This window comes from Meriones unguiculatus, chromosome 4 (genome assembly GCF_030254825.1).
Source record: "Meriones unguiculatus strain TT.TT164.6M chromosome 4, Bangor_MerUng_6.1, whole genome shotgun sequence".
Classification (NCBI taxonomy): domain Eukaryota; kingdom Metazoa; phylum Chordata; class Mammalia; order Rodentia; family Muridae; genus Meriones; species Meriones unguiculatus.
Genome location: NC_083352.1, coordinates 132,603,093 through 132,630,731, shown reverse-complemented (window position 1 = coordinate 132,630,731; position 27,639 = coordinate 132,603,093). Strand labels below are relative to the sequence as shown.

Sequence of the window (27,639 nt, the reverse complement as noted above, 5' to 3'; positions counted from 1 at the left end):
GCTCCAAAAGAGAGAAGACCCTGTGAGCTTCAGACCCAAGCTAAAGCTCCAGAGACGACCTGCCCCTTCTCCACCATGCTGATCATCCCCACTCCAGGCCTCACAATGGCTTGTTCAGATTTCGGATCTGTCTTGTATTTTACAGCAAACCTTGTAAAAGAAGTAGCACGAAAGAGTGTCAGCGACCCTGACAGACAGCCTCAGAGTAGATGGCCGGGACTCATGTTCCTGTGTCTGCAAGGCTGGGGGAGACAGAAAAGCAGAAGGCAAGCTGGAAATCAGAGGCATTGTGAATGAGAACTGACCTGGGTACGGAGAGCTGGGCTCGGGGAAGAGTGGAGAAGGCCCTGAGGTTTGAGCTAAGCCTCACCATTTGCTTCCTGTATCTCCCCGTATTGTCTGAGAAATGGACCCAGTGAGTGCCTGCACAAGTTCCAGAAGAACTGAGAGAGCTAGTTCTGTAAAGGACCTGAGGTGGGACTGCAAACAGTGGCAAATGTTACTATTTGCCTCTTCAATGCTGTACTCTGTCCTTTGGAAATGTAGGCCTGTACTAACATTCAGAAAGTACCTTAGTCTTCTGCGAAGATTTGTGCCAGTTGCGTGGACAGCTCCATAGATAACCACACTTCCTGTGAGAATTCTGCACCAGACATCTGGACTTTAAGCCATTGTTTGGGTCCCTTGTTCTTTTAGTTTGTGCACTTTCTTTCTTTTCCTGGTGGGAACTTGCTTTCCTGTGGGCCTCATGGGAGAGATTCTCAGGGGATTATAACCCACTTCTCTCCCCAGCTCCCCAATCCCCAGATGCCAGAAAGTGCCCTACAACAGGCAAGGGGCTTCCACCCATCTCCCAGGATTCACAGAGCCCCCCTCATTGTGCTCTATCATAGGGTGTCTGAGTGACAGTGGGTATCCCCACCTCGCCTCACCCTGTCTCATAAAACAGAATCATTGTGGCCTTCCACAGTCATCACCCTGGAAAGCCCCGAGAGCCTGGCCGGTCTGTTCACTTCTCATTCCAGCACAATATTGGGTGGAGGCTCTTGTCTTGAAGCAAGATCAATACTTAATATGGGAACACGCTCTTACTGAGTGCGCACACGGGCTTCTGAGAAGCCCCAGCTGCTCCGCTGAGCTGCCTGTGTCAGTGACGGACAGCTTATTTAAATCTTGGTTAATCCACAGATGTGTTGCTCTGTATTTCAATTACTTAATTTGGATGTCCTTTCAAGGATAATGTGAAAACCTGCATGTCACGGCATCAGCCAAGTCACACAGCAAAAAAGAGGTTGAGTCTGTCACAGTCTGGAGATGTGTTTCTGGCTGACCCATAATGCTGTAAAATATAGCATTGGTTTTGACATATTTAAAATGCTGCAGGTAAATGATTTTGTGTAGATTATGAACATATCAAGCAATGAAAAAATTATTTTAAAGTCTTCTCTGGGTGCTACTCTTCCTGGCTTCTCTGAGGTTAGCAAAGTAAAAATAATTTACCTCTAAAATTTCCTACCACCTGCACAAATCTTACAAGAAATGAAAATTGAGGGTAAGAGGGAGAATATACAGCTGATGATTATAAAATATAGATAGATTGATTCTGAGGAAGAAACATGGCTGGAACTTTGACAGCATGACCAACAAATGCAAGCGTACTTACCTGAGTGAGCTGGTCCACACACACACCTAAGCAATTTAACAAAAGAGATGGTGTAACTTTTAACATTTTCCTATAACAGTGTGGATGCGTTTTCTCACCACTAAATGTACATTCACACAATCTCTCTTGACAGCATTGCACTGAGTGACCTAACCATCCTCTGAGCTGTGTCTTGGTCAGTTTGGATAATTTAGCGTAGCCTGAAGCTTGGGACACATCATCATTATGCTTTTATGTGATGTTTCCACAGAATGAAGTGTTTCATGGTACTTGATACTCCCTCTGTCCTGTGAGAGAGAATGAACACATACACATGAAAAAAAAAAAAAAAAACACTGAAGCTCATACAAAGGGCAGCAGGGGACTAAATTAGTACATTGGCCAAGAGTCAAAGACCTGAGACTGTTTCTAGCTAGGACTGTAAGAAAGACCTCAGGAAAGAAAGCTGGCAACAGAAATGCCGCTAACAGGTTAAGTGCAAAAGGCAAAGTGTTGGCTCGTGAATTTGCAACATTCGCTTGGTTTCAAACTAAGCTGAGATCAGTGTTCACATGATATTATTGAGTGGGTATGAGGGTGCATCTGTGTGTGTGTATGTGTGTGTTTGTGTGTGTGTGTGTGTGTGTGTGTGTGTGTGTGTGTGTGTGCATCTCTCTGTGTGTATATATGTTCTATTGAACCTCTTGGTTCAGCTTCATGACGTGGTAGCACCATTATCAAGCTCTGTTCATGACTGCTATGTCTGGCAGCTACAGGCTTGATGGGTATAAATACCCTGTTAATCTCTGCCTGACCCCTTCAACAGAGCTTCTGCCCACCTATCACTTGTGACAGGAAATGGCATGTTCTGGTTGCTGGCCTGGGTCTTGGCTTATGCCCTGTATGACTGGGGCCCCTTCTGTAAAGTCGTAATCACTGGGACCATGTGATAAAAGACAGTAATGAATCAACTAGTGAGAATTCTAGAAATTTGGCCAGTGTTAGTGCACACTTCAGGCTACAGACACTGTAAAATCCCGTATCAAGCTGCCTCAGCGGTGCTGCTGGCATGCTGTGAGGTCGGAAGCATGGCAGGCTGATACCATGTGATTCCTGGCTCCATGAGGGCATTGAGGACCTGCTGCTTTCCAGGCCAGAACCAGCTTCACTCATCCAAGAGTCCCACACGTCCTGTCCACAGCTAGTGACAGAGGATGAGAAATGTCTCCCTTTGGAAAGGTGATAACTCTTCTCTTTCATCTGACTGGGCAGGCCTAAATCACATGCCTACCTCTGAACCAATAGCAGTCTAAACCAGGAGTACTACACATGCATTGGCCAATCCGTATGTAATCCTGGAGGAAAAGTGAGGCCCCTTCTGCCTGAGGCACAGTGAATATGTGAAGGTGCTGGGGTCCCCTGAAGAAGTGATCGGATATGGTGGGTGGCCAGTCGACCCTGGAATCCAAACAAATGCTCATTCTTCAAGACGATCCCTTGAATAAGGGAAGAGACCATTTCTGACTAGAAGGTGAAATTCTAGGGGTAGCCCTGGTGATAGCTGACCACACTGTGGAAGCAAGTTTCCCCAGCGATCCTGCAGGGACCAGGGAGTAGGTAAGCGCACTAGTGCATGGGCAGCTACTGGTGCTTCAGGCCAGCCTTGAGATGACTTCTGGAAACACAACAGTAATTACAAGAGGGAGTTCACATCCTCATCAACTTCTGATGGTGAAAACTGGCAACAGACTAATGGAGCCAACCTATAACCTGTCTTCTAAAAATGGCAAAATAAGGGGCTACAGAGGAAGAGGTGGGCAGGGAGGCAGGTTGGCATTTGAAGTGCAGAATGAAACTATGGCATATCTTAGGGAAGAGTATTCTTGGCAGAAGAAACAAGTGCAGAGGCCCTGGAGCTGGTACCCATGGTCTGCTTGGGGTTCTAGAAGTGAGACAGCAGGCAATTAGTGGGAATTTAGTTCAAAGAGCAATCTAAAGCAAGGTCACGGGTCTTTAAGGAATTGCAAAACTTTGTTCTGAGTACAAAGGTAAATTTAGGATAACAGATATTAGCTGAAGGAGAAAACGATTGATCCCTTTCTTCTTGGCTCTGCCTGACTCTGAGCTCTTTCTCCTCTCCTTTCTTCCAGGCCATGTACATGTTCTATGCGCTGGCCATCGTATGTGACGACTTCTTCGTCCCATCCTTGGAAAAGATCTGTGAGGTATGTGGGGGCAAGTCCCAGTTTGCTCGAGAGAGACCTGGGATGGGGACTCTGCCCTGGAATGTTCTAGCCACGTCTCCAAGGCCCTGCACCATCCTAGCTGTAGGCACCGCACGCCTGAGGGAGGACAGCATGAGCGCAGGCAGCCTGCATACCCTCTTCTAACTTGGCGGATGGTCCGGCTTTAACGCACATCACCAGCCTTCCCCCTGCATGTCTCGTTGCTGCTAGTGTGTCCATAGGGACCCTTCCAGATGTCCTGCAGCTGCAGAATTCACACATGTCACAGCATGTCAAATGCAAGTACTAAGGCGCAGGGTTTGCATGCAGCCTTCACATATCCCCCTCCCCCCCCCCCCGTATACTTTACTTCCATGATGCTTCCATGACACTTAAATCCTGTGGAGACAGATATGGCAGAGTGTTGTTTAGGGAACTACAAGACCAAAGCTGTGCGCTCCTTGCAAATGCAAATGGTTTTCAAATAACTCTGGTCTGCTGTGTGTTAAGCCCACAGTCGGCACCCCAGGCGTGGAGGGATCTGTGCTTCGTGTTCTGTTCCCCGGACTCCTGCTTTTCCCAGTGCTGTTACTCCTGGCTCCCCATCATTCCATCCACCTCCCTTTGCTTCCTTTCTTCCCTCTGGGGTCCTGTTAGGGTGAGCACCTACCAGCACCATGCGCCTCCCTGACACCTGCTCTTCATTTAAATCTGGGTGGAAGCCTGGCAGGCTCAGGGACAAGAGAGCCAAGCAGAGTGTTACAGTTGTGTGTGTTATCACAGCCAATGTCAGGCCGAACAGCAAGTTCAAAACGATATTCAGGGGCCAGCAAGATGGTTCAGTGGGTAAAAAAAAAATCACCAATCACCAAGCCTGACAACCTGAGTTCAAAAACCTTCAGGTCTCATGCAGTGGACAGAGAAAACAGACTCCAGAAGATATCCTCTGACCTCCATACGTGTGCCTGGTCTTGGCTTATGCCCTACAAACTGGCACACGTGCTTTCATCTTGCTGTCTGTTCTGAAGTATATTTTCCCTCCATGCAAGCTTTACATTTTGTTTTATCTCCTGTTTTGAATTCCTTACCTGAGTTTTCAGGAGGCAGCTCTCCCAGACCCATCTCCCACCTGAAAGTCCAGTAGCCACCAAGCCATGTCTCCCTTTCCTGTTCCACGCAGAGCACCTCATTCAGGAGTTCCCAAAGACCTATGGAGAAGGTGCTCAGAATCTGTTTGTAGTCAGTTGTAAGGATGCTGGACTGGAAACCTCACTTGGAAGATTTTTAACCTAAGCAGTTTCTTCCAAGCACTAGCAGTTTGTTCATTTCTGTACTGAAAATAAACAGTCATTGCTCAGCAACCTTTAAAAGGTCATAGAAGTGTGCTCCTCTTTGCAGTGACAGTAGATTAAGGAGAATAAAGTGTGTCTGAAAAGCACAGTGCTCTAGTAGGGACAGAGTGGTCACAGTGATCCGGCCTGGGAAGAGGCTCACCTTATGTCAAAGGCAAGGGAGTGTTAAGCCTTTGGTGGGGACACTTGAGATCCTTCAGTATCCATGCCAGGTTGTTTCTGAATCCTTAGCTGTTCAACTCTCTTTTTAAAGTAGTAGAGGACTATAAAGTTTAAACCTAGTACAGCGTCAGGGTGACGTAACTGCCTGAGTATACTTCTCAGAGAGAAATGATGGAGAAAAAGTTTGTGCATGTTTAGTACAGATACTAAGGGGTTTTTTCCCTGAGTACTTTCCATCCGAGATTAGTTGAATCAGTAACTGACGAGGATACACAGGGCCCACTTACCACCAGCCCATATTTTATTCTTTTGCAAAGCAAAATTGTTCTGCCTCTTCACATATGACATTTTTGTTGCCAATAACAAAGGTATTTATTATGCCTTAGAAATATAAATACAGATATCAACCTGTGCCCTCTATTGAGGAAACACATAGAACCTCTGAGAACATGAATGTCCTTCTAGGAAAAAAAAGCAACCAAACAGCTAGCAGAACAGAAGACGGCGGGAGGAGCTTTTAACAGAAAGTTAAGAGGGAAATAAAATGTTTAATGGGATAAAGATGCTACTTTTACTGTGTCCCAGGGTGCAGAAAACTGGCTACGTAGCTAGGCCAGTATGGATGTGTCCACCCGCTCTTTAACCACATCTGCCAGGAAAGCACAGTCAGCCTCTCTCTAGGAATCAAGAAAACAAGGCTCAGAAACTTGGAGCATCCTGGCCCAGGTCACACAGCTGTCTAGGAGTGGAGTCGTGGAGTCGTGGTCAGAGTCCAGGCCTGTCTGAGTTTACCACCAGGCCATTCACACCTGCTGCAACTCTGCCACTGCTTATATCAGGTTTTGTCGAAACTGGCTCTACCTAGGGTCCACAGCTACCCAGAGAGGAGGAATGCAGCTGAGGGGCTTCCCTTCCCAGGAGTCCCCGAATTCTGTTCCCAACCTCGTCCAGTTTTGGGATCAAAATAAAGTGCAAGAGAGCATGCCATGCCATATGCCTGTCTCTGTGAGTGCAGCCCCATGTACTTAAAGCCATCCCAGCTGTTGAGCTGTCTGTAGAAGGGGGTAGGATACATAGAGTTTGCATCTCCTTGGACACCCCATGTCTGTGTCCTCTAAGAGCCTGTGGTCAACTCTCTCTGGAGTTCTATCCCTTTACAGGATCAGGGGCCACAGACCCCTTGTGGCCTGTCAGAGCTTCCTGGCCCTGGGACTCTCCATGCCACCTTTGCTTCTCCTGATCTCTTGGTAGAGGGTGGTGCTGTATGCTCAGGTCTTGCTCCCAGTCTAAATCTGGGGCTAAGCACCAAAGCTCAAAGGGGTGTTGTTTCTATTTTGGTGAAAATGATTCTAGAACAAAATCCACATTGCTGCACAATCATAGCTTGAGGGTGGGGTCAATTCAAGCCAAGAAAAATGTTGCACAGGGAAGAGGAGTGTGCCAAGATGATGACCCAGTATGCCAGCAATGGGTCAGGTACGTCACTACATTTTAGACAGCCATGAAGTTATAGCACAGAACACACACAGTGTTAGGGTCGGGAGTCCTTTGTCTGTAATAGACAGACTCAAACTCTGCTGCACTGAAGCAAAGAGGGGAGAGAGGTGTTTCAAAAACAGCCAACAAGCAAAGATGCAGCAAGGGGAGGAACACGGCATTTCTGGCCATGAGGTAGCAGCCTTAGGTCGGTCAGATGCTTGTGCATAAATGAGGATATCAGATGGCAAGGGTAGGAAGGCCTTAGAGCCATTCGGAAGTTACAAAAGCAGTCATGGGCCTCTAAGCTGTGGGTGAGGGTGGTGGGCCACTCTGGTGTAAACCTAGGCTCTGCCCCAGCCAGGCTGTGTGCCAAAGGCTGGGAAGGAAGCCAGGGAATGCACAGGCCAGCCCTGGATGTCCATGGATTTTGTAAACCACTGAGTAGAATAAAATGTCTCACCTTCTATATGTAGGTTTCACATCCAAGCATTCAACCTTCGATCAAACATTTTCTAAGTTGCATCAGTATGGGACAGATAGAGACTTTCTTCCTTGTCAATACAAGTTGTTTGTTTGTTTGTTTGTTTGTTTTATTGGTTTGGTTTGGTTTGGTTTTGCATGACAATCACGTTGTATTTGGGATTGTTATCAATCTATAGATGATTTACAGAGCATGGGAGTATATATATATACATATATATTCTAATAATTCTATATATACATATATGTGTGTGTGTGTGTGTGTGTGTGTTACACACAAGCACTGCAGTATATGAAATTTGAACACTGCTTGTATTTGGGCATCTAGGTCCTTGGGGAAAGGAGGCGTTCCTGGCGTAACCCTCACTGATCACAGAAGGTTGGACATACCCAGTGGGGACATGGTACAGAGATAAGGGAACACGTGATGAATTATGCCACAGTATGACAGCAGGGCTGTGTGGAGGGAAGGGCTTGTTGACAAAGCATTTCAGGAAAAGACAGAATATCTGAGCCACTGAACCTAAACGAAAACAACAGGACCTGATGTTCATGGGGAGCCCAGGGTATCCAGCTGTGGTAAGGGGATGAAGGAATTGTTCTCTGCTCAGGATGAAGCTGAGGAAGATTTGCCTTACCCCGACCCACCCCACATCATAGAGCCTAGCAATGTGGAGGCAAGAGAGCCTCATGACTTGTGATTTTGAATTCAGTGAGGTATCATCAGGCCAGAGTCAATTAGGCATGAAGGAGGGAGAGAGGAAGGAGATATGGAAGCGAGAGTGAAACAAGACATAAGGCCAAGCTTCCCAACCACAACTGATTCCACCCCACAGAGCTCAGGGGGAAAGTGCAGCAACTCAAGGCTTTCTTGGAAGCTGGGCTGAGCAGACTCCTGGCTCCAGTGTCGAGTTGCCTTCTGGCCATCCCCACCCGCTGAGATTTAAGCACTGGGGCTTCCCCAACAGCCATGGCTTTTAGCGATGAGATACCATCTCAGGGCTCCTCAGTACCCCTTGTGAACCTTAACCATGAGTGCAGAGCCAAGGAACCCAGGATCCCAAAGAGAATGACCCTATCAGGGGCTCCTCCAGGGCCATACTGCCTCTCTGTGGTCAAGCAGGGAAGTGCAGCCACTGGTCCTCTGAAAACGAGAGAAGTGAAAACTCAAGTCCACCCTGAAGCCAGAAGGGAACTGGCTACTTTCCAACAGCTGGCAGCTTACTTTCTGGGCCATGGTGGAATGCCGGAAAGCTAAACACACCAACCAGCCTCCAAAGTGCTGGCTGTGCATTCATCTTGTGTTCTTGAAAATCACCTTCCGGTTTAACAAACAGGGTGATTTGAGGAATGAGTTGTCCCCAAAGATCTGGGGCTGCATTATTTTCTACTCAGTCTCAAGTCTTCTCTCCTGCTGTGCCACCCAGAGTTTAAAGGTCAGTGGTTTGGACTGTGCCTCATGTGGGTGACTTTGTGGGCACACTTACAGGCTTGAACACTGGCTACTGTGAGCTTGAGGTTATTGAGAGCACTGTAACAACCATGGTGTTTGCACACTAGATTACCACATCTCTTCTAAATCAGTGTCTCCCCAACACCTATGGATCTGAGGGGAGCTGGCATTAGAAAGAAAATGACGACCCACCACCCAGGGTACTCTTGGTTCCCCACCACCTCTGCGTCATTGGCACAAAATCCCCTGGGTGCATTTGGATTGCGTTGCGGGCCCCTAAATCTTAAGAGAGTCTTGTAGCACCCACTGATCCTGCAAGGGAGGTGAGCAGAGGGCAGCCAGGCTCTGAACGAAGAACAGGGAGAGAGGCCGAACCCTAACCCTGGCTCCTTCTGAAGACCTGGTGCTGCCTCTCTTCGAGGCTTCGTGCCTCGGGATCCACAGTCACACGCCTTCCCCAGTGAAAACCCAGCTCACCTGCCTTGCCTTTGTTCCCATGCAGCGTCTCCACCTCAGTGAAGACGTGGCAGGAGCCACATTCATGGCGGCAGGCAGCTCAGCCCCAGAGCTCTTCACGTCGGTCATAGGTAAGTGACCCGAGAAGGATGCCTCAGCCCTTCCCTATAGGACAGAAAAGGGGTTCTGGGGAAGAAGGCCCTCAAATTTGGCTTGTCTGCCAGTGACAAAATATGTTTAATGCTGTTACTCTGGGTGAACTTTTCCTAGACCCAGGGCCAGGGCTACTGAGGGAAAGTCTAACCTCTAGGTTCAGAAGCTCCCTCTCAAAGTTTGGCCATTTCCTCTGGATCCTAGGCATAGTCTAGAACTAGGAAATGTCCCACGGGGTCTCCTTGGAATGCAGCTGTAGCCAGTCTGGTTCTGGTCTGTGTTTCAGGAGTCTTCATCACGAAGGGTGATGTGGGAGTTGGCACCATCGTGGGCTCTGCTGTGTTCAACATCCTGTGCATCATCGGCGTCTGTGGGCTCTTTGCAGGGCAGGTAAGACTGATGGCTTCCTTGTGATGGTTGTACATGGCAGGTGGAGAAGATGGTAGTGTGGAGGTGAGGCAGGAGATTGCCGTGATGGAATTCACCTACACTGGAGCCTTGGGCCGTGTGATTGAAGAATGCCACCAGAGATCTGAAGCCACTGTTCTTTGGTTTCCAATTGATGGAATACAAATTCCCCAGTTCTACACAGGGAACTAACCAACCAGACAATATTAACCATGAACTTGAAAATGTACTCTCCCACGCACCTCATTTTGAGGCCTTCTGATCTACACTAGAATGTGTGATGGTTGCCTCAGATGAAGTAAGGGAAAGGAGAAGGAAAAGAAACTAAAAAATCCGTAGTTGTCACAGTTCCGGATGTCACCTTTCTCCCTGCAGGTTGGAGCTTTTGTAGTCTAGAGGGACCTTGAAGTCCTGAGGTAACCTAAGGAGACAATTTTAATGCCAGGGGATATCCTGGGGGCCACTATCCTTTACGTATGTTGGTGTCTCTTGAACGGTCTCAGTAACTTGCTCAGAAGTCACCAGAGTAAGAGGCTATGGGCAGCCTGGGGGTTCACAGGGCTTGCAGCTTCCGGCAGCTCTCATTTCCTACTTTCTACATCCATTAGCAATGAGATGCTCAGTTCTCTGCCCAAACCCCCAAGATTCAGTATGTTCTAGAAAACCTACTTCTCGTGTTCCACTTGTAATATGGAGTGTCCTGGAATCTACTTCGCCTGATCAGGAACCAGGAACCTAGGTGTCGTCAGTGCTGTGCCCTATTGGAAGTGGCTGGTTGGTGTAAAGTGCTGAGTCGGATCCTGGTGACCTTCTCCCTCACATATGACAGGCTCTGTGTCTCCCAGGAGCTGCTGAGCATGCCACGCTGTCCATCTCTCAAATGTACACTCAAGAGTTTCCGTAGAATTCACTGCTTTTCTCCATGGCCCATTTTTACTGGCCCCATTTCCATGCAACTGATTTGTCCCCTCTGCCTGCTGTCTGTTCCTTCCAGGCCACAGGCAGAAGGACACCTTGTTCTGGTCAAACATGAGCTCCTGGGCTCCCCGGTGGCCAGGCTACCTCTCATCAGAGTGTCCTGGGCAGTGCTTAGTGTGTGACGTATGAGGTCTGTCTCGTCCACTGGATGCAATATTTTTCTGCTTTCTTGATGACCCACTGTGTTAAATGCAATGGGTCCACACTGTGGGGTTCTTGAGTTCTCCTACGTCAGTAGTCAATGCCGAAAGAATGAGCTTCACACCTGCCTCTGCTGCCGTGACTCTCCCGCTGGCTCTGCCCGGCCTGTCCGACTCATCTTTCCTTCCAGAGATGAATAGTCACACCAGCAGAGGCTGTTGCTGTTAGCACTTTCTTAATTAGCACCGTCACCATTAGCTGTATGATTATTAGCCCAGCTGTTATTAGTGTTGTCATGTGTTCATTAGTCATTTGTACCTGCAGCTTGAATCTGAAGCAAACCCAAAGGGGAAGAGATAATGTAAAGAAATGAAACAAATGACTGGGTGATGTCTACTCAGTGCCACACGGCTAATTACTTATGAAATGGCTGCGGTGTGGCTGTGGCTTGTAATTCAGCAGCAGCGCGACGCATCACCAGCTTGGCTAGAACGCCTACTTGTGGCTTCTGCACAAATTGTTGGCATTTGACGTTCTTCCTTCTCCAGGTCTTTGCTAACTGGTCTCACAGCCCCACATGACTGGGGAAAGGTAATAAGCAGAGCTGATTCTGGCAGCAGCCAGCCAGGTGATCCCAGGTGTACAGTGTACCCTCCCTTCTTTTAACCCTGTGCCTACTTAGAGATTTCCAAAGCCATCACCTGCCGTTTTTGTAGATTCCCTCACGTCTCTGAAGAAGACCTAGTATTTGGGGAGGAACATGGGCCAAAGAATCAGATTGACCTTGGCTCTCGTCCTTGCTCTGTTGTTGGCTAGCTGGGGGATTTGGGAAAAGTCGTTTCCAATACTGAAGCCTGCTCTTTCTCATCTATAGACTGGGTGTAAGCATATTTCAGAGCATTGCCATGATGATGAAACCTATCGTGTTTAACACTAATAATGGTATTTGTCTGCAAGGAAAGTCAAAACAAGTTAGACACTTTTATCAGCTTCTGGGATACACATCCTGAGGTCCACACCACCAGATTGCACCCTAGGTTTTGGGAAGGTTTGGCCACACTCAGCTGATGGAATGATTGACAGGGGTCTTTGTGGCCCCCATCAGAGACACGATGGGGAGCAGAGATGGCAGGCAGACGGTCTTGTAAATGAGAACAAAATGATACATTAGCGTAATGAGATCAGCGGGCTAGTGCTTGGTCCTAGGTAGTCTCATGAGTGGTGGAGAAGAGCAATCAGCAAGAAGTGTGTCTTCCAGCCTCACACCGGGGTCCCATTCCCAGGCAGCAGAGCTGGTGCCATGAATGTCACAGCAAAGCATGGAAATCAGGAACTGAGTGATTAATAAATCTAATCACAGGTCTCACTTAGCATTATTATTTCTGTTGTTCCGCACTTTCACTTGGCTGGGAGAATTACAGCAAGCATCTCTGAGCCTCTCCCTCTAATGCATTTCAGCATAAAGGGCAGTGCATGAGGGAGTCTGTCACCCATCGAAAATTAAAGGAATTAAGCTGTAAGGTTTGAGCTCCCGTCTCAATTGGGGTTTTGATGAATTCAGTGTAATTGAATGTTTGCTGTATTTGCAGTTTGCAAACATAGCCAATGCCTGCCTCAGTGTTCGCCTGAGGTGCTTTGTGGAGATTTTATAGGACAGGAGGAAATTGCTTCTTAGAAAGTGGCTTGGAGAGAGGTTCTGGGTATCCCACAAGACATTTACAGAGCTGTGGTCCTCCCAGTCTTCCCTTAAGAACAAAGAAGAATAACAAGGAAGTGAAAATATCCAGGTCTTGACGCAAGCTTCTAATATATTTTGCATATTACATTAAAAGGACTTCATGCCAATTTTGTAAAACAATGTGCTTATGAATTTAAATCCACCATTCAGAGCATGTTAAGCTTTAAATACATAACCACAAACAGAGAGTAAACAGTTTAACTGTATCCCAGATTAGGACTTTCCTAGTCTGGTTAATACCAGCTGGCAGATGGCTCCGCTTTGTTATAAAAGCTCCCACATTGGCTGCTGGCATCCTTATAATGTCCCTGATGTTCCTTGGCCAGGTCCATCTCATCTTGGCTAGATTCTCTTTTCTTCAAACAGCACCCTGTCTGAGTTGGCTCATTTACACAAACAGAGCAGCACCAAGAGGTCACACGTCCGAATTGTAGCTTGCCTGTATGTGAATATCCCAGAAGAAGGTGCAAGGCAAGGAGTTGAGTGAAAGCAAAACTTGAAAAGTTGCCCCAGGGAACACTAGCAAGATATTGAGGAGGTGAGACAGGGAAGAGGAAGGTGCAGACAACAGCTTCATTGAGCAAACATTCATGAGCAAATTATCACTGCCAGCAACCGAGACTTGATTGATATGTGAGGACTGGCTTACAAGTGGTCAGTGATCTCACATAAGAGGAAAGAAAGCTGGGGCACTCATCCACCGCCTTCCACATTCCATTCCATTCCATTCTATGTGAGAAACATAAACCCCTCAGCATCCCTGCTGGTTGGGTGGCCACAGTCAGGGTGGCGCCTGGGACCCAGGGAAAACCCCAGGAAGAGGGATGCAGGGGTTGCCTGATGGAAGAACCTGAAATGGTGAAAGCATTAGCCCACAGAGCGTGTGTTACAAACACAAGACTAAGGCTTCAAAATGAGCCAGCTGTTTAAAGCCGTCTTCAAATCCCCAAATGGATACACGTGTGAAGACCAGGTGGAAAATTAAGAAATTATAAATATGAATCTGTGGCAGCACAGTGCTTGCCTAGTGTGTGTGAGGCCCTGAGTTTGATCCATAGCGCTAAATAAATAAAAATTTTTAAAAAGGTTTTAAATGATTATTTATATTTTTTTCATTTTCTAAAAGTGACTGATCCTACTTTCAAGTATATCAATTTAGAACACATTTTCTGAAACTTTGACTCTTATGATATAATTGGTAAATTTACATAAAAGCCAGAAAAATCTTAGGATCTACCAAGGTATAAAATACATGCAGTGCTGCTTGTACATTATTAGATGTTTTAAAACATTCTTTGTAACATGTAAATGTATGCTATTTCTTGTGTAACTTTCTCATTTTGGACCATGTTGCATAAATAATAATGTTTTCTGTGTGTGGATATGTGTGCACACGCGTGTGTGTTATGTATATACATGGTTGTGTGAGTACGTACCTGTGTGTGAGGGTTTGGATGTGTGTGGAGGTCAGAGGTCAACAGCAGGGGTCTCAGTAACTCTCCACCTGATTCTCTCACGGAACCCAGAGCTCATCGTCTCAGTCTGCCTCTGTGCTCCCAATGCTGAGGTTAGAGGTATGTGCCGCCACATACCACGACTACCCAAACTCAGGTCCTCGTGCTTGTGAGGGGCCCTTTCACAGCCAAGCTATCTCCTCAGCCCAAATAGTGCGGTATTTAAAGGGGGAAAAAGGTGCATATGGTATGTTCTGTAACCTCTGGGGAGAAAAGTACAAATTAATAGTGACTGATAGTTAATTCTGCCTGAGGTCATAGCTTCATTAAATAGAAAACCTTTCATTTAAAAACTGCGTGCTTCACAACTCTTACTAAAAACCTTCCCAGGAGGGAAAAAAAAAGAGTAGCTGCTATTCAGTAAGCTTATTCAGAAGACACCACATCCAACAGTGCTCTGTGAGAATTTGTAGAGATGCACCCACTGAGTTTTAAGGTACAAGACGGTAGTATCCTTATCAACAGGACAGAAAATCAACCCTAGAGATTTGAAATAAGGGATCTACTGAGGTAATTAAGACCAGAATAGACATATCTACTAACTACATAATCCTTGATTATGAAGCCTCCAGATTTAACTATGGTGCCCTTACTTAGTAGATTTTGTGTGTCCTTTAGAAGTTTGGAGTTTAGGACTTGAAGCAATGCAAGAAACAGTCATATTAGCAAGATAGTGGTGATCCATAATAAATGACGGAAGCATTCAGCACAATTTAGGCACATCTAGAACCTTCTATTTTAATCCAAAAGCATTTCCACAGCTGAGCTTTTGCTTTACCAGTAATGAAGATTGGGGCTGGTTGAGCATAATGGAAGACCCCAGGTCCCCAGCACACACTCATTTCCAGCTTGTCACTCTGCAGATGAAACTGAGCACCACGTCTATCACAGTTCAATCCTGGGAATCAATGCTGATTTCCCAAATTGGCTAGATACTATTGTTGGCATCCTTTTTAAACTATTTTATGTGGGGATCCTTATGCCTCTTTCTCCCTTCTCCATGCCTTATCCCTGCGAATACCTTCCAAATCCAACACTAAGTAGGAGAAAAAAAAGGTTAGTGGGGAGAGGGGCCAGAGTTCTCTTTGGCCTCTACTGACTGTTTAGGATCATTGGATTCCTTGGGAAAATAACAATCTCAGTCTTCAGGATATCCAACAAACCAGCAACAGCCAACCATAATCACACAGCAACCTTCTTTCTTCTCAAAGCATTCCCAACCATCTCCCTGAAGCCTCCTTCCTCTCTCTGGGCTCTGATATTTATACCCTTTCAGAGTCCTCAGAATTAACCTGACTGCAGCTGGCAAAGACCACACCCCTCTCCAAGCTGCACAAGGCTGTTATCAGCTGTGGACAAGCTAAAAGCAGTTCCATATCTCACACTTAGGATTAAAACAAAAACTTGTTTATATAACATAACTAAGTTTTTAAAGAAACCAAAATTCTGCTATAGACTATGAAAAGTGAGCATGAAAACCACACACTACCTATTCCAAACCCTTAGTTGGAGGCCAACTGTCCTCTGTCAATATGGAGATAATGAGACATGAAGGAGCTGTAGTATACCCGCTGGAGAACTAAGGCTCAGGGCCTTCTCCCGGGAAGGATGTATTCGTGTTTGGTCCTATCAGAGACAAGAAAGCAGCATGCATGGTGCAGGGATGGACCAGGGCAAGGACTGGGCCATGTGGAACTCTATCACGTAGATTCTATTACCTGGGGAAGCAGAGGTTCCCCTGCAGCTTCTGCAGGCTGGCTGCATGGGGAAGCAGAATGCAGGTTCAGGCCAATTAGATTGAAGGAGTGGCTTAAGCTGCTGAAGCCCCAGCTTCGTGCTCAGCTCCACTGACTTTGGGGGACAGACAGCTCCAGCATGAGCAGCCCTCCTGTGATGCCAGGCCTACAACAGGGTGTTCCTGGGCTGTTTTCTTTCTGCTCCTGGTAGTATCACCATTTCCCAGGCTGTTTCAGGCCTCATATACACATACCACTTGGGCCAAGAAAAGGAAAAGAAAATGTCACCTCTCCCACATTTGCTGTCCAGCCCCTACTTAACATCATCGAACAAAAATCTGGATGGGCCCATCAGCTTTAACCAACCCTTCTGACTAGAGTTACCAGATCCACTCAGATTAGCAAGAACCATCCACCCAATCTTCTCTTTAGAGATAGGAAGCTGGTCTATTCCACCACAAACTCCGCTTCTGGCCCCTCCTCATTATACATAGCTTGCCACGCAGAGTCACGATGCAATGGCCGAGCCTGTGCTGTGCCTCACCCTGTCTCACCAGCCTTCTTTCCTATGCTGGTCTCACACAGTGCTGCCATTGGTATTTATATGAATAAATACTGCCATTTCTGATCACATAACTAAGGAGGATTACTGTCATTCCACATTCCCCGTGGTGGGAAAAAGAATGGAAATGCACACTCCCGGGCAGAAAAGGGTGATGCACAGTCAAAGGAGCTCAGGGCTCCAGAACCCAAGCCAGGCAGCAACCGAGGGCCCAGCCTGACTTGGGCAGGTTGGTGGCTGCTTTGTGAGCAGCCAGTAACCAAGGTTCGCTCAGAACTCTGAAACCAAGAGAAGCAGAGGAGAGAATCCATTTTTTGTTCTTTGTTGGCGGGGGGACAAAAATGGGTGCTCTGGGAATAGCCAGCCGCTTGTTCCCATAGATAGGCTCTACGGTGGGCAAAGCAGTGCTAGGAAGATGGTGGCAGCGATACCTGCTAACACTCAGGCGAACAGCAGGAGCTCACTGCAGCCAGGCAGGTGGCTGCTTGATGGGCAGCCAAGCCCAGGGGTCCAGAAGCTTGCAGTGGCCTTCAGGAAGGAGGGAAGCCCCTCCTTCCCGGGAATAAATGATGTATCTCAGATAGTTGTGGTGAAATAGATGATGTTGGTCTCCTTTATTTCATGTGAAACAGGGAATTATAAACCTGGGGCAGTGGAGAGGTTTTAAGGGTGAATGTGTCTGATTCGCTGGGGATAGAGGTGCTAGGATACTTGATGTACAAATAGTAACACCGTCCTATCATAAGAGGGGGGAACATAGTACTTAATTATCCTGTAAGAGGGGGAAGAACTCAGGTGCAGTTGAAGGTCACTGGTTGAGAGCCAAGACATCTTGTTAGAATAGGGTGGGTGACTTCAGAAATCTCCAGGGGCTTGCTGAACAGGTTTCGTACCAGAAAAAGTCAGGCCTATAATCATCTCTGAGGGCTATGTGACAGTCTTTAGGGAATCTGGGATTCCCCAGATCAGGTGGAGAAAGAACCCTCTAAGAAAGGGAGTCTATAGTCTTATACCAAGTTCAGAGGCTACCCAGAGATGCCAGACTTCAACCTTAATAGAAGAGTCTTACAGGTTACTGTATCAAGGGATGAATGGATAGATGGATGGATGGATAGATAGATGGAATGAAGGATGGATGGATGGATAGATGATAGATAGATAGATAGATAGATAGATAGATAGATAGATAGATAGATAGATGATAGGATAGATAAATTTTGTGTTCTTAAGGCCAGATAACTGGCAAAAAATTACCTGGAGAAAATATGATCTCATGGTCTCTTAACCTCATGTAGCTGAGCAGAACATCACAGTGATAGGAACATGTGGCAGAGATTCTTCTTCACTTGTTGACACACAGAAATCAGAGGGGGAGTCTAGAAGGGAACAGGGATCATACGCACCTAAGAGCCTGCCCAGACCTGTCCTCTCCAGATGGATGCTAACTCCTAGAACCTCCCAAACTAGCCCCACCCAGGTGAAGACTAAGCATTCAAACCACGATCCCCTGGAAGACATTTCACCTTCAGGCTATCATGGCTCACTTGTTGTTTGTTTTGTTATTGTTGTAGTTTGCTTTTTCAAAGTGGGTACGCAGGTTCCATCCCTACCCTGACAAGTGATATCTCAACTATTTGCATCATCACCAGCACTTGGTATGATCAGTTTTACTTTATTACCTTGCAACTGTAATCATTCCAGTGAGTATGATGAGCACCTCTCTTGTGCTTTCAGTTTGCATTTAGAAGCATGGCTCTGAGCAGCTTTTCTCATGATTATTTGACATCTCCTTTGTGAAAAGTCTGCTCAAATTTCTCTCCGTCCATGCTGTCATTTGGACTTTGTCCTCTCCTTACTCTCTTGTCCTGGCAGTCCCTAAATCATGACACTCAATAACTCCTCTGAGTCCTTCTGTCAAATTTGTTTTAATTTTCAAATCAATAGAGAGAAGGGTCATTAGAAATGATTTAGCATGGTCATAGAGGTGTTTTATTAGTGCTGTTGCTCTCATTTGGTTTTACAAGGGAGATACTCAGAAACCACACTCTTCAACTGTGCCAAAGAAAATGAAGAGGTCAGTGCCCTTGTGCCCAGCAAAGCAAAATTAGCAAGACCGGAGATCTAAGATGCATATTTTCAGAAATGTGAGGTGGAAGCTGGAGTCCCTGGGAGGCAGGTGAGCATTCCTTCCATTTTAAGCCTCACATTGCTCCTGGCAAGTGGGTTCCAGGTCACTGCCTGCCTCCTTGGAAAGGCCCTCTTAAGGGCTGGCTGATTGCCAACGCAAAGGGAACCCAGACCCTTCTCTCTATTGCCACAGAGCATCCTCCCAAGAGGAGAGACCAACATTTCTTCCAGGGACATTTTCTTGTCCCTATGATTTAAAAAAAAAAATCTAACAAAAGCAACTTAAGGAAGTATGTCCACCGTGGCAAGAAAATCATGCTAGCAGAAGCATCAGGTAGTGTGCCGTATTGCATCCACAATCAGAAAGCACAGAGAGAGAGATGAATGTTGATGTTTAGCTGGTCTCTTTCTTTGTATTCACTCCAAAACCCCAACTCTTGTAGCAAACACATGCTGATCATACACTAGGCACTATTCATGCATAAATGCATGTGAATATATATTCATGATATATAATATTCATATAATATATTATAATATATATTATATTATATAAATAGATATTATGAATATATATTCACAGTCACAAAATAGTGAATATATATACATATATATTGTCCTCAAATAATTCTGAAGAGAACATTGTTTTCAAAAGAGAAAACTAAGGCTCGATGCTTAATAATCTTACACTAGTGAGTCAGAAGGCTTTTAGCTTGCAGGTTCCAGCCAGTGACATAGAATTGTCGAGGTTTTTCTCCAATTTTTACAAAGAGTCCATTTAGATAAGAAGTCTCACACCCTAAGCTGCCAGGCATATGACAGTCATTCCCACACTTGTTAACAGATCAATGCCTTTCTACTTATGAAACCCATAGGAAGCAGAGGCCATAAGCAGGTTGAAAGGGAACCACGGGGTGTGGTTGCTTCCTTTACTATCTTGGCTATGCAAAGTCTCCTAGCTCCCAAATCTGCCCGAGGGACTCACTTACCCTGTCTCTTGTCACAGAGACTCATTTCCTGTATGGCCTTCATGTACCAGCAACCCCACACAGCAGCAGAGGGTGAGACATTCTGACCGTAGCTCTGAACTTCACCTCAGCAAAGGGACACAGGGAGGCTCCCTGATACAGGGGAGCATGAGGATTGACAGGTCCTGAGGGTGTGCAGAGCAAGGCTGAACCTGTCTCCTCGGTTCCCTAGGCCGATCTCCAGACTATATCCTGTTCTCACTTCCGGTCACCACCATATATATATATATATATATATATATATATATATATATATATATATATATACTGTATGAGCTATGACATAACAAATTAGATTTCATGATTTGAGTGTAAGCAACTACAATCAAAATGCCTGTAGCCAACACCCAAGGCTACCCAGTGCTTGAAATTATGTACCTGTTTTTGTACAATATTTCTGAAAGCAGTTTTGTCTGGCGTCTGTGGATTTAAAGCCAGAGTAATAATCCATTGATGAATGAACCAAGAGCAAGTGTCAGACCACTGAACTAAAACCCTATCTCACTAAGTTCTTGATTTAACAGGTTTCACTGAGCTTTTACCACACTATGAGCACTGCTCTAAACACCAGAGAGATGCCAAATGAAAAGAACTGCATTCTCTGAATTTGGCTACAGTAAGATATAGGGTGTCATTAATATCCAATAAATATGACTAATTTGTAGGTAGGTAGAATGTAGAAAGATGGGTGAATGATGGGTGACAGATGATGGATAGATGACAGCTGAATAAAAAGATGGAGAGCAAGAGGAAGAGAGATGAAGATTACACTTGGTTTAATACAGGTTTAATACACTTGGTTTACTGCTAGGAAGAAGAGATGTAGTTTCAATTATGAGTCAATGATATGAAGAAACAAAATAGCATAGGAAGGCTTAGAGGGTGCTTGAGAAGAAAAGATGCTAGCTTAAAAGAATGTCCACAAAGATCACCACCAAAGATGCTGATAGTTCAATGCAATGTGAAATACTCCCTTCAACTCTAGGGAAAATGGTGCCACTTAAAGTATAGATTGATTGAGATGACACTCTGAATGTGAGTCAGTTTAAACAGAAGGAACTTACCACAAAAACAGACCACACCGCTGCTGTCCCTGGAAATGCTCTAAAAATGCTTGTCTCCCAGCCTCACAAGCCGGAGCAGGAGCACAGTAATGCCAAGGCTACTAAGAAGATGCATGCCCAGTGGCTCCTTCCTGAAGTGACTACGACAACACAGGAGTCTCCGGTCTCTGAGGCTCTGAGCGCCCCAGCGGCATCACTGCCTGCCTCCTGAGGGAAGACTAGAATTGGTGGCCTGAGAAAACGAATCAGTTCAAAGCGTGTTTGCTGTGCCCACATGAGGACATGAGTTTGGACCGCAAACATCCATATAAAAGCTAGGAACAGCAGCATACATCTGTGACCCCAGGGCAGGGGAGAGGAAATGGTAGAGACAGGCAGGCTCCTTGAGCTCTCTGGCCAGCCAGTCTAGACACTGGCTTCAAAAAGGGGAAAGACACTTGATCCTGACCTCTGACCTCCACATGTGTCCACATGAGCATGTACGCATATGTGCACACAGAGTACCATCACCCCAGGTAAGAATCCACTTGACCTTTGATCAAGGACCACTAAACTGCCCGTGGCACAGCCCAGGGGACAAGGCTTATGTATGATCTTGGCCCACAATTCCTCAAAGTCTGCCACACAGAGACTGAGGGACTTCTGTTGATTGTGTGGCTACACGGATGAAGATGTAAATGTCATAATTTGTGACAAAGTGCATTGAGACTCAGTTAGTAGGAACAGTAGAAGCTCTTCGAGCAGAACCCCAGACACGTGGGCTACAGAGCCAGCAGTTTGAGACAGCCACCGCTTCATTGCCTGTTATGTGAAGTAAGTTAGACAGTGATGGTCTCTGCTCTCCCGGAGCTTACAGACCACCGTAAGGACTAGCAAAACCATACAAACCAACAAATGATTTAATCATAGTTAAAAGTTCATTCTAGACTTACGGTGGGAAATGGTGCAGGACTGAGCTGTGGAGAAGATGGAGAACTGACTCTCACAAAGAAAGTCAGGAAAAGTCTCTCAAAGGAACCCTTAATCATGAGGGCAACTCCATATGAAAGAAAGTAAAATTCCAAGTAGAAAGGGAAATGCGTATCCAGATACGAAGCAGTTAGACATGAAAAAAGGTCACAGAAAAGGCCAGTTGTGTGTGTGTGAGAGAGAGAGAGACAGACAGACAGACAGACAGAGACTACACAGAGACAGACAGACAGAGAAAGAGAGAGAATGACAGGGACAGATCAGATCTGGCCAGGGCTCATAAAAGGATTTGGGTGCAATGGGAAGCCATTGAAAGTTCTATAATGAATATTTAAAAAAATAATTAAAGAGAAAGAAAAAGGAAGGAAGGAAGGAAGGAAGGAAGGAAGGAAGGAAGGAAGGAAGGAAGGAAGAAAGAAAGAAAGAAAGAAAGAAAGAAAGAAAGAAAGAAAGAAAGAAACTAAGGAAGGAAGGAAGGAAGGAAGAAAGTTCTGATCCCTGTGGTAGTGGTATCTGATTTCTACTCTGAGAAAATCACGCTAGCTACTGACTAGAGAGAGGAGTCTATGGAGAAAGTCTAGGAGTGGGAAAGCGGTAAGAATGCTATGAAAGACCTGAGTGGATTCTGAGGCTGGAGGGATAGTGAAGTGGCCGCTGGAGCTAGAGGACTTCCCAGAGGTGACGCTAAGAGATGCTGCACTGAAAATGGCAGTGAAGGAGAGCAGGGAATCACATAAGACACCAGGACTTCCAGCTTGAACAAGGTAAGCCAGCCACAGAATATTTGACTATAAGTGATAACAGATTGGCCATGAGAAATTAGTCTGTTTTCACTGAATATATTGTGAAATCAGCAGCTCTGTGTCAGATCTAGAAACATGGGAGGTCACAGAAATGGTTAAATGTGTTTATTAATCAAAAATTAATTTACTTTTTAAATTATTATCCTTTTAAATATTTTTAATTAACATATATAATTCCCCTCTCCATTTTTTCTCTCCAGCCCCTCCCACATACCTCTCATTGTTCCTTCTCAAGTCACATCCTCTTTTTCTTTAATTATTATATTAATGCTAAAATATATAAATACAAGCTACTCGGTCTGTCCAGTGTTTCTTTATATGATTTCAGGACAGGCCACTTGATATTGGATAAACAATTATGGAGCTTATGCCCAATGAAAGACTATCACTCCTGCTCTCACCATTCCTTAGGAACTTTTAACTCCTAATTTTAACTACAAAACCAACATTTTTAACTAACGACCCCATCAGCTATCTGCTGCTGTCTGGCCATTTTTACTTGGTAGCTATTGTCTCTGTCCATCTTCTATAACCTCACTAAGCTACCTAGCTATCAAGGAGATGTGGCTGCTGTTGCTAGAGCTTGTAGTCAAAATGCTGCCAATTATTCCTTTGTAGGGCCTGGACCAGTGCCACACTGCCCATCTCAGAAATCAGTGTCGATTAGTTTCAAATCAAATCGACAGTGTGTCACAGACTCATACCAGTCAAGGTTTGGCAAATGGCAAAGTAGGACATGAAGAACTGTGATCTGCGCATTTACTACACCGTCGCTTGACCTGTCCACTCTCTGTGCCCCCGGACACTGACATATCCAGTTAAAGCTTAGTTAGACCACTATCTCACACAAGACTCCATCAGGCTGCCTTTACGCCTGGTTCTCTGACCCCCAGACAGTCCTAACATCAGGCAGGGAGGACTCAATTTGCGATTTTAAAACACAGAATCAGTGGAGAAAGCCGAGGGAAGCTCTCCGAACTTTCTGGTTTTGTTTTTCTAATGTGGCAAACCCCTTTTCTGGTACAGTTGTTTTCATAGTGGACCAATCTCCACCGGCATGTGTGAATTAAGTCACCTGTGCCCCTCCCCCCGATCCAGCAGCTCTTTCCAGCTGAGTAGATCCAACTCTGCATTTAAGTGGAAGTCTTAATCCTGGACGTCATTCTGACTCTGCAAGTGAAAAAAAAAAAAAAAAAAGCACTATTCATTAGCCTTTTTGGCTTCGGTGCAGAACACATGGACAGGGGCGTTTGTTAACCAAATATCTGGTTTTCACTGGCGAAGCAAGATGTTCTGTCCTGCCCAGACCCAACAAAGGGGCCACTTGGCTTGTACATGGCCGGGAGGGGAGGTCTGTCCTCCTTTTACTGCAGGGAGACTGTACACAAGTTGCCACTCCTCAGGAGATGAGGAAGAAATGTGGTCTGGGTATGCTTTATTTGTTTGCGACGCTTTTTCCTCCTCTGAGATGAAGCTATGGCTGTGGTTAGAGCATGGAAAATTAGAGCTGGGGCATGTGGTGCAGTGACCAGCAGCTGGGAACTGGGGATGAGGGACTGGCTCATCACCATTATCCCCATGGCCTTTCTCAGATCTTTGTCACGATGCAGTAAACCTGATTTTTTTTCCACTCTCTTGCTTTCTTTGATTACTGCAACATGCAGCTTCCAAAGACACGTGTCCTGCCTCCCCACCGAATCATTTATTTTTCCTTTTTAAAAAACAATATACAACTGTCTTCTACTCCCAGTTATTATCTGTTTTTATTGTAAATTAAAAACAGCTTTTGTGTTAATCATCTTTTGGGGGGATCTCAGTTGAATTAATGTAGAATTATGTGTATTAGCTTATTTCATCCTTAGATCCCATGGTGTAGATACTGTTTTTCTCATTTTACAGAAAAAAAATAAATAAAAAAGAACCCAGAGAGGGAGGGAGAGGAACTTGCCCCAGGCTACACTCTCAGGAGGAACAGAACTAGGCTTCAGAGCCCGGCAGTTTGGTCACAGAACGGGTGTTCTTAATCTCTGAAGAGCAAACAGAAGCCACAAAACAACAGTGCAGCAGGGCTTCCATGAGAGGCCCCAGGAGCACACATCTCATGAAGAAAGAGATGTCCTAGATTGCCAGGCATTTCCCCGGTGTCTAGAAGATGATTTGTCTGGGGTGCCCTTGAACCTGTTTGTTGGAGAACCTCCTGCAGAAAACACTGAGGCTGGCTACCCAGGTGGCCAGTCCTCTCTGAGTGAAAAACAAGATCACATTTCCTTTTAGAACTCAGACTCCAGAGCTACATTTATATGTGCTCCAGTGGTGGAATGTAGGAGCGATTGAAATATGGCAGCGGATAAAAGGGATTTTTTTGAAGACTTTTCTGATGCTGATATGCTCTAATGTTTTAAAAGTCTGTTGCAAAGAGCAGCGGAGTCCTCCCCTTGTGTTAATAATGGTGGTCCAGGATTGATTTAGTCAGCTCTTCTTGCCAGAATCTCTTAGGAGAGGCAACTGTGTTCTAGGAAGATAGAGAAAAGACTCCATGAGGCAGACAGGTGATTCTTCGATGAACTGAGGAGTCAAAGTTCTTAGAGTCCCCTGGTGAAACTTTGTTTCTTTCTCAAATCCACATTTCCTCCAGAGAGCTAGAAGGTTTGGGCCCATATTTTCTGTGAAGGCTGAGGCCCAGTGGAGTCTTGCTGAGGGAATGCCTCGATGCTCTTGGAGGGAAGTGGTAAACCAAATAGAAATAGGAAATAGTTACTTCCGTTGAAGTGGGTGGTGGGCAGAGCCCCATGCCTGACAGCTTGGCCTGAGCTGTTGACTTCACTGTTCAGCCTAGATGAGCCATACCCGGACACGATCACACCACTCCCCAGACTTGCATAAATTCTCTGTGGGCAGTTGTGCCCCAGAACAACCCCTAATAAAGGCCTTCATATTTGCTTGAAATCTCTCAAGGATCTCAAGGCCATTCTTCAACACCATCATAAAAATAAAAGGCTCTATTGTTTCATATATAAAAAGAAATAAGAATATCAAGCTAAAATATATTTTCTTAATTTCTCTGACAATAAAACAAAAGAATTTTGCTTATCTATCATCTCTCATAAATGAAAATGCATTTTAATGAAATGTGGCTCTCCGAGTTTTAATGGAAGCAAATATTTAAGATGTATGACTCCAATTCTGGCCCTCGGCAGAGAAGATGATTGTAAATATCAGTCATCTTGTATTAAATGTACAAGCACTAAGCTGCGGTTATTATATGGATCTTAAGGCTAATACCTCCTAATTCTGGCCTCCCCAAATCTTGACTATGGGACCTATGGAAGTTATTTGAACTCACTGTGACTTAGCTTCCTTGACTATGAAGAGAAAATAATAAGAATACTGTAATATCTGCCCAGTAGGGCTGGTGTGGTGCTCAGGTATGTCTGGGTATGTGCAGCACCTGGAAGATGACAGCCTGGTGAGAAAGGGCTATACACAGCCTGCCCAGTACCAAACAGAGAGTTCTGTCCTCGCTGCATCTTGAGGGCTGTCGTGATTCCAGTGTGGAATGACCTCCTCCAGCTCAAGTGCTCCAACATTTGGTCCCCAGCTGGTGGCACCATTTGGAGAGATTGTGAAACCTCTTAGGAGGCTGGGCTTGGCTGGATGAAGTGGGTCACTGGTGGTTGTGGGCCTTAGCAGGGATAGCCTTGGCCTCTCACCCAAGCTCTCTGCGTCTTAGTCCATGTCATGTAACAAGCTTCCATCACCATAGACAGGAGCTGAACTATGTCATATCATCTGTGCTGCGAGCCCAAAGAAATCCAGCCCAAGTGGCTTCTGCCATGTATTTGGTCAAAGCAGTGAGAACAGCAACTAACAGAAAGTGTGAGAGAATGAAGTTTCCAAGTGAGAGAGTTATTTAGAAACCCATAGCAAGTAATAGCAAAGCTGAGCTCCACACCCAGTTATGACTGGCCCCTAAAGCCTGTCTGTGTCACCTTCACCTGGAAGGGTTGATAACAGCTCCATAGAACTTCAGTGTGAACATGAACACACGCATAGCCATGAACATGAACATGGCATCAGGCCTCTGCAAGGCTTCGCTGGTCTTGGGGCAGGGTATGGGGCATCCCCCATACCTTCGATGCCCAGATCTGTGTCTCTGCGTTGAGAATACCTAACCTTTGGCTAATGAAAGGCAAGGACTGGGATCTCCTCCTTCTTGGATTGGTGGAAAGGGAGACACACCCAAAGCCCAGCTAGCCATACCACCCTCTATTCCTGTGGATCTTATAGCCCAGCTGAAATCCCAGCTTCCCCCAAACCAAACAAGTCATCAGTACCAGTTACTCAACAGGAACCCAGGTTTGACTTGACGCTTTCCGGTCCCAGGGATTCTAGATTCCTGAGTGTCTGGTTCACGATACAAGTATACAGTGCAAATTTGAGGCTTCTTTGAGTTCAGCAACTGTGAAGGGCTAGAGTTTTCCTGGGAGTGGGATGTGAGTTACTTTTTCTTAACCAGAACAATATCATCACTGTTCCACATGAATGATTTTGTTTCATGAAATCGTATCACTTTGTGGGCATGTGAATCTAGATTGCGCTTAACACAACTTTCTTTAAATAAGACTATCAGAGTGCAATTAAGAGCAGGTAGATTTTAGTCACACTTTACACTAGTAATAAAAATTGAAATAGCCAGATTAGTAACGCTCCTTAAAAGTGTGTTTCTACCCCACACTGGGGTCATTGTGTGTGGTTAGGCTGCGCTCTTCCTATACACTCTTTGATTTTCTCCTTTTGAAGCCCCAAGGCTCCCCCATTTTCCACACGGGGAAACAGGCACTCAACAATGGCATTGTCAGTGGTTGGTCTGGCAGCACTTTCATCCACTCTCTCAGCACCAAGCCCCAACAACAACCTTGCTGTAAGAATGGGGCTTTAGAAAGCCATTGAGCTTCTCTATCTAGATAGGTTCTTGAGGATCTCCTTACAGAACTGAAGTCTGCCTTCATTTCAGTATCCCCGGGTAGAGGGTCCAATTCAAGCTTCAAGTGCAAGTCTGGACAACCCTAGAATCCAGGCCATGGACACCCTCCTGTTTGTTCTAAAGTGATTCCCTATGCTAAGCATAGCATGACCTGAATATTCCTCTGCCACAGTCTCTCCCGTCCC

The 27,639-nt window shown here is 45.6% G+C and overlaps 1 protein-coding gene across 1 annotated transcript in view; it reads left to right on the top strand.

Moving 5' to 3' along the window:
• Slc24a3 (solute carrier family 24 member 3) overlaps positions 1–27,639 on the top strand; it is a 475,313-nt gene that overhangs the window by 338,813 nt on the left and 108,861 nt on the right. Inside the window, exons 4-6 of the mRNA XM_021644597.2 lie at positions 3,793–3,867; positions 9,296–9,380; positions 9,689–9,792. Coding sequence (XP_021500272.2) covers positions 3,793–3,867; positions 9,296–9,380; positions 9,689–9,792 — 264 coding nt within the window. The remainder of the gene's footprint in view (positions 1–3,792; positions 3,868–9,295; positions 9,381–9,688; positions 9,793–27,639) is intronic.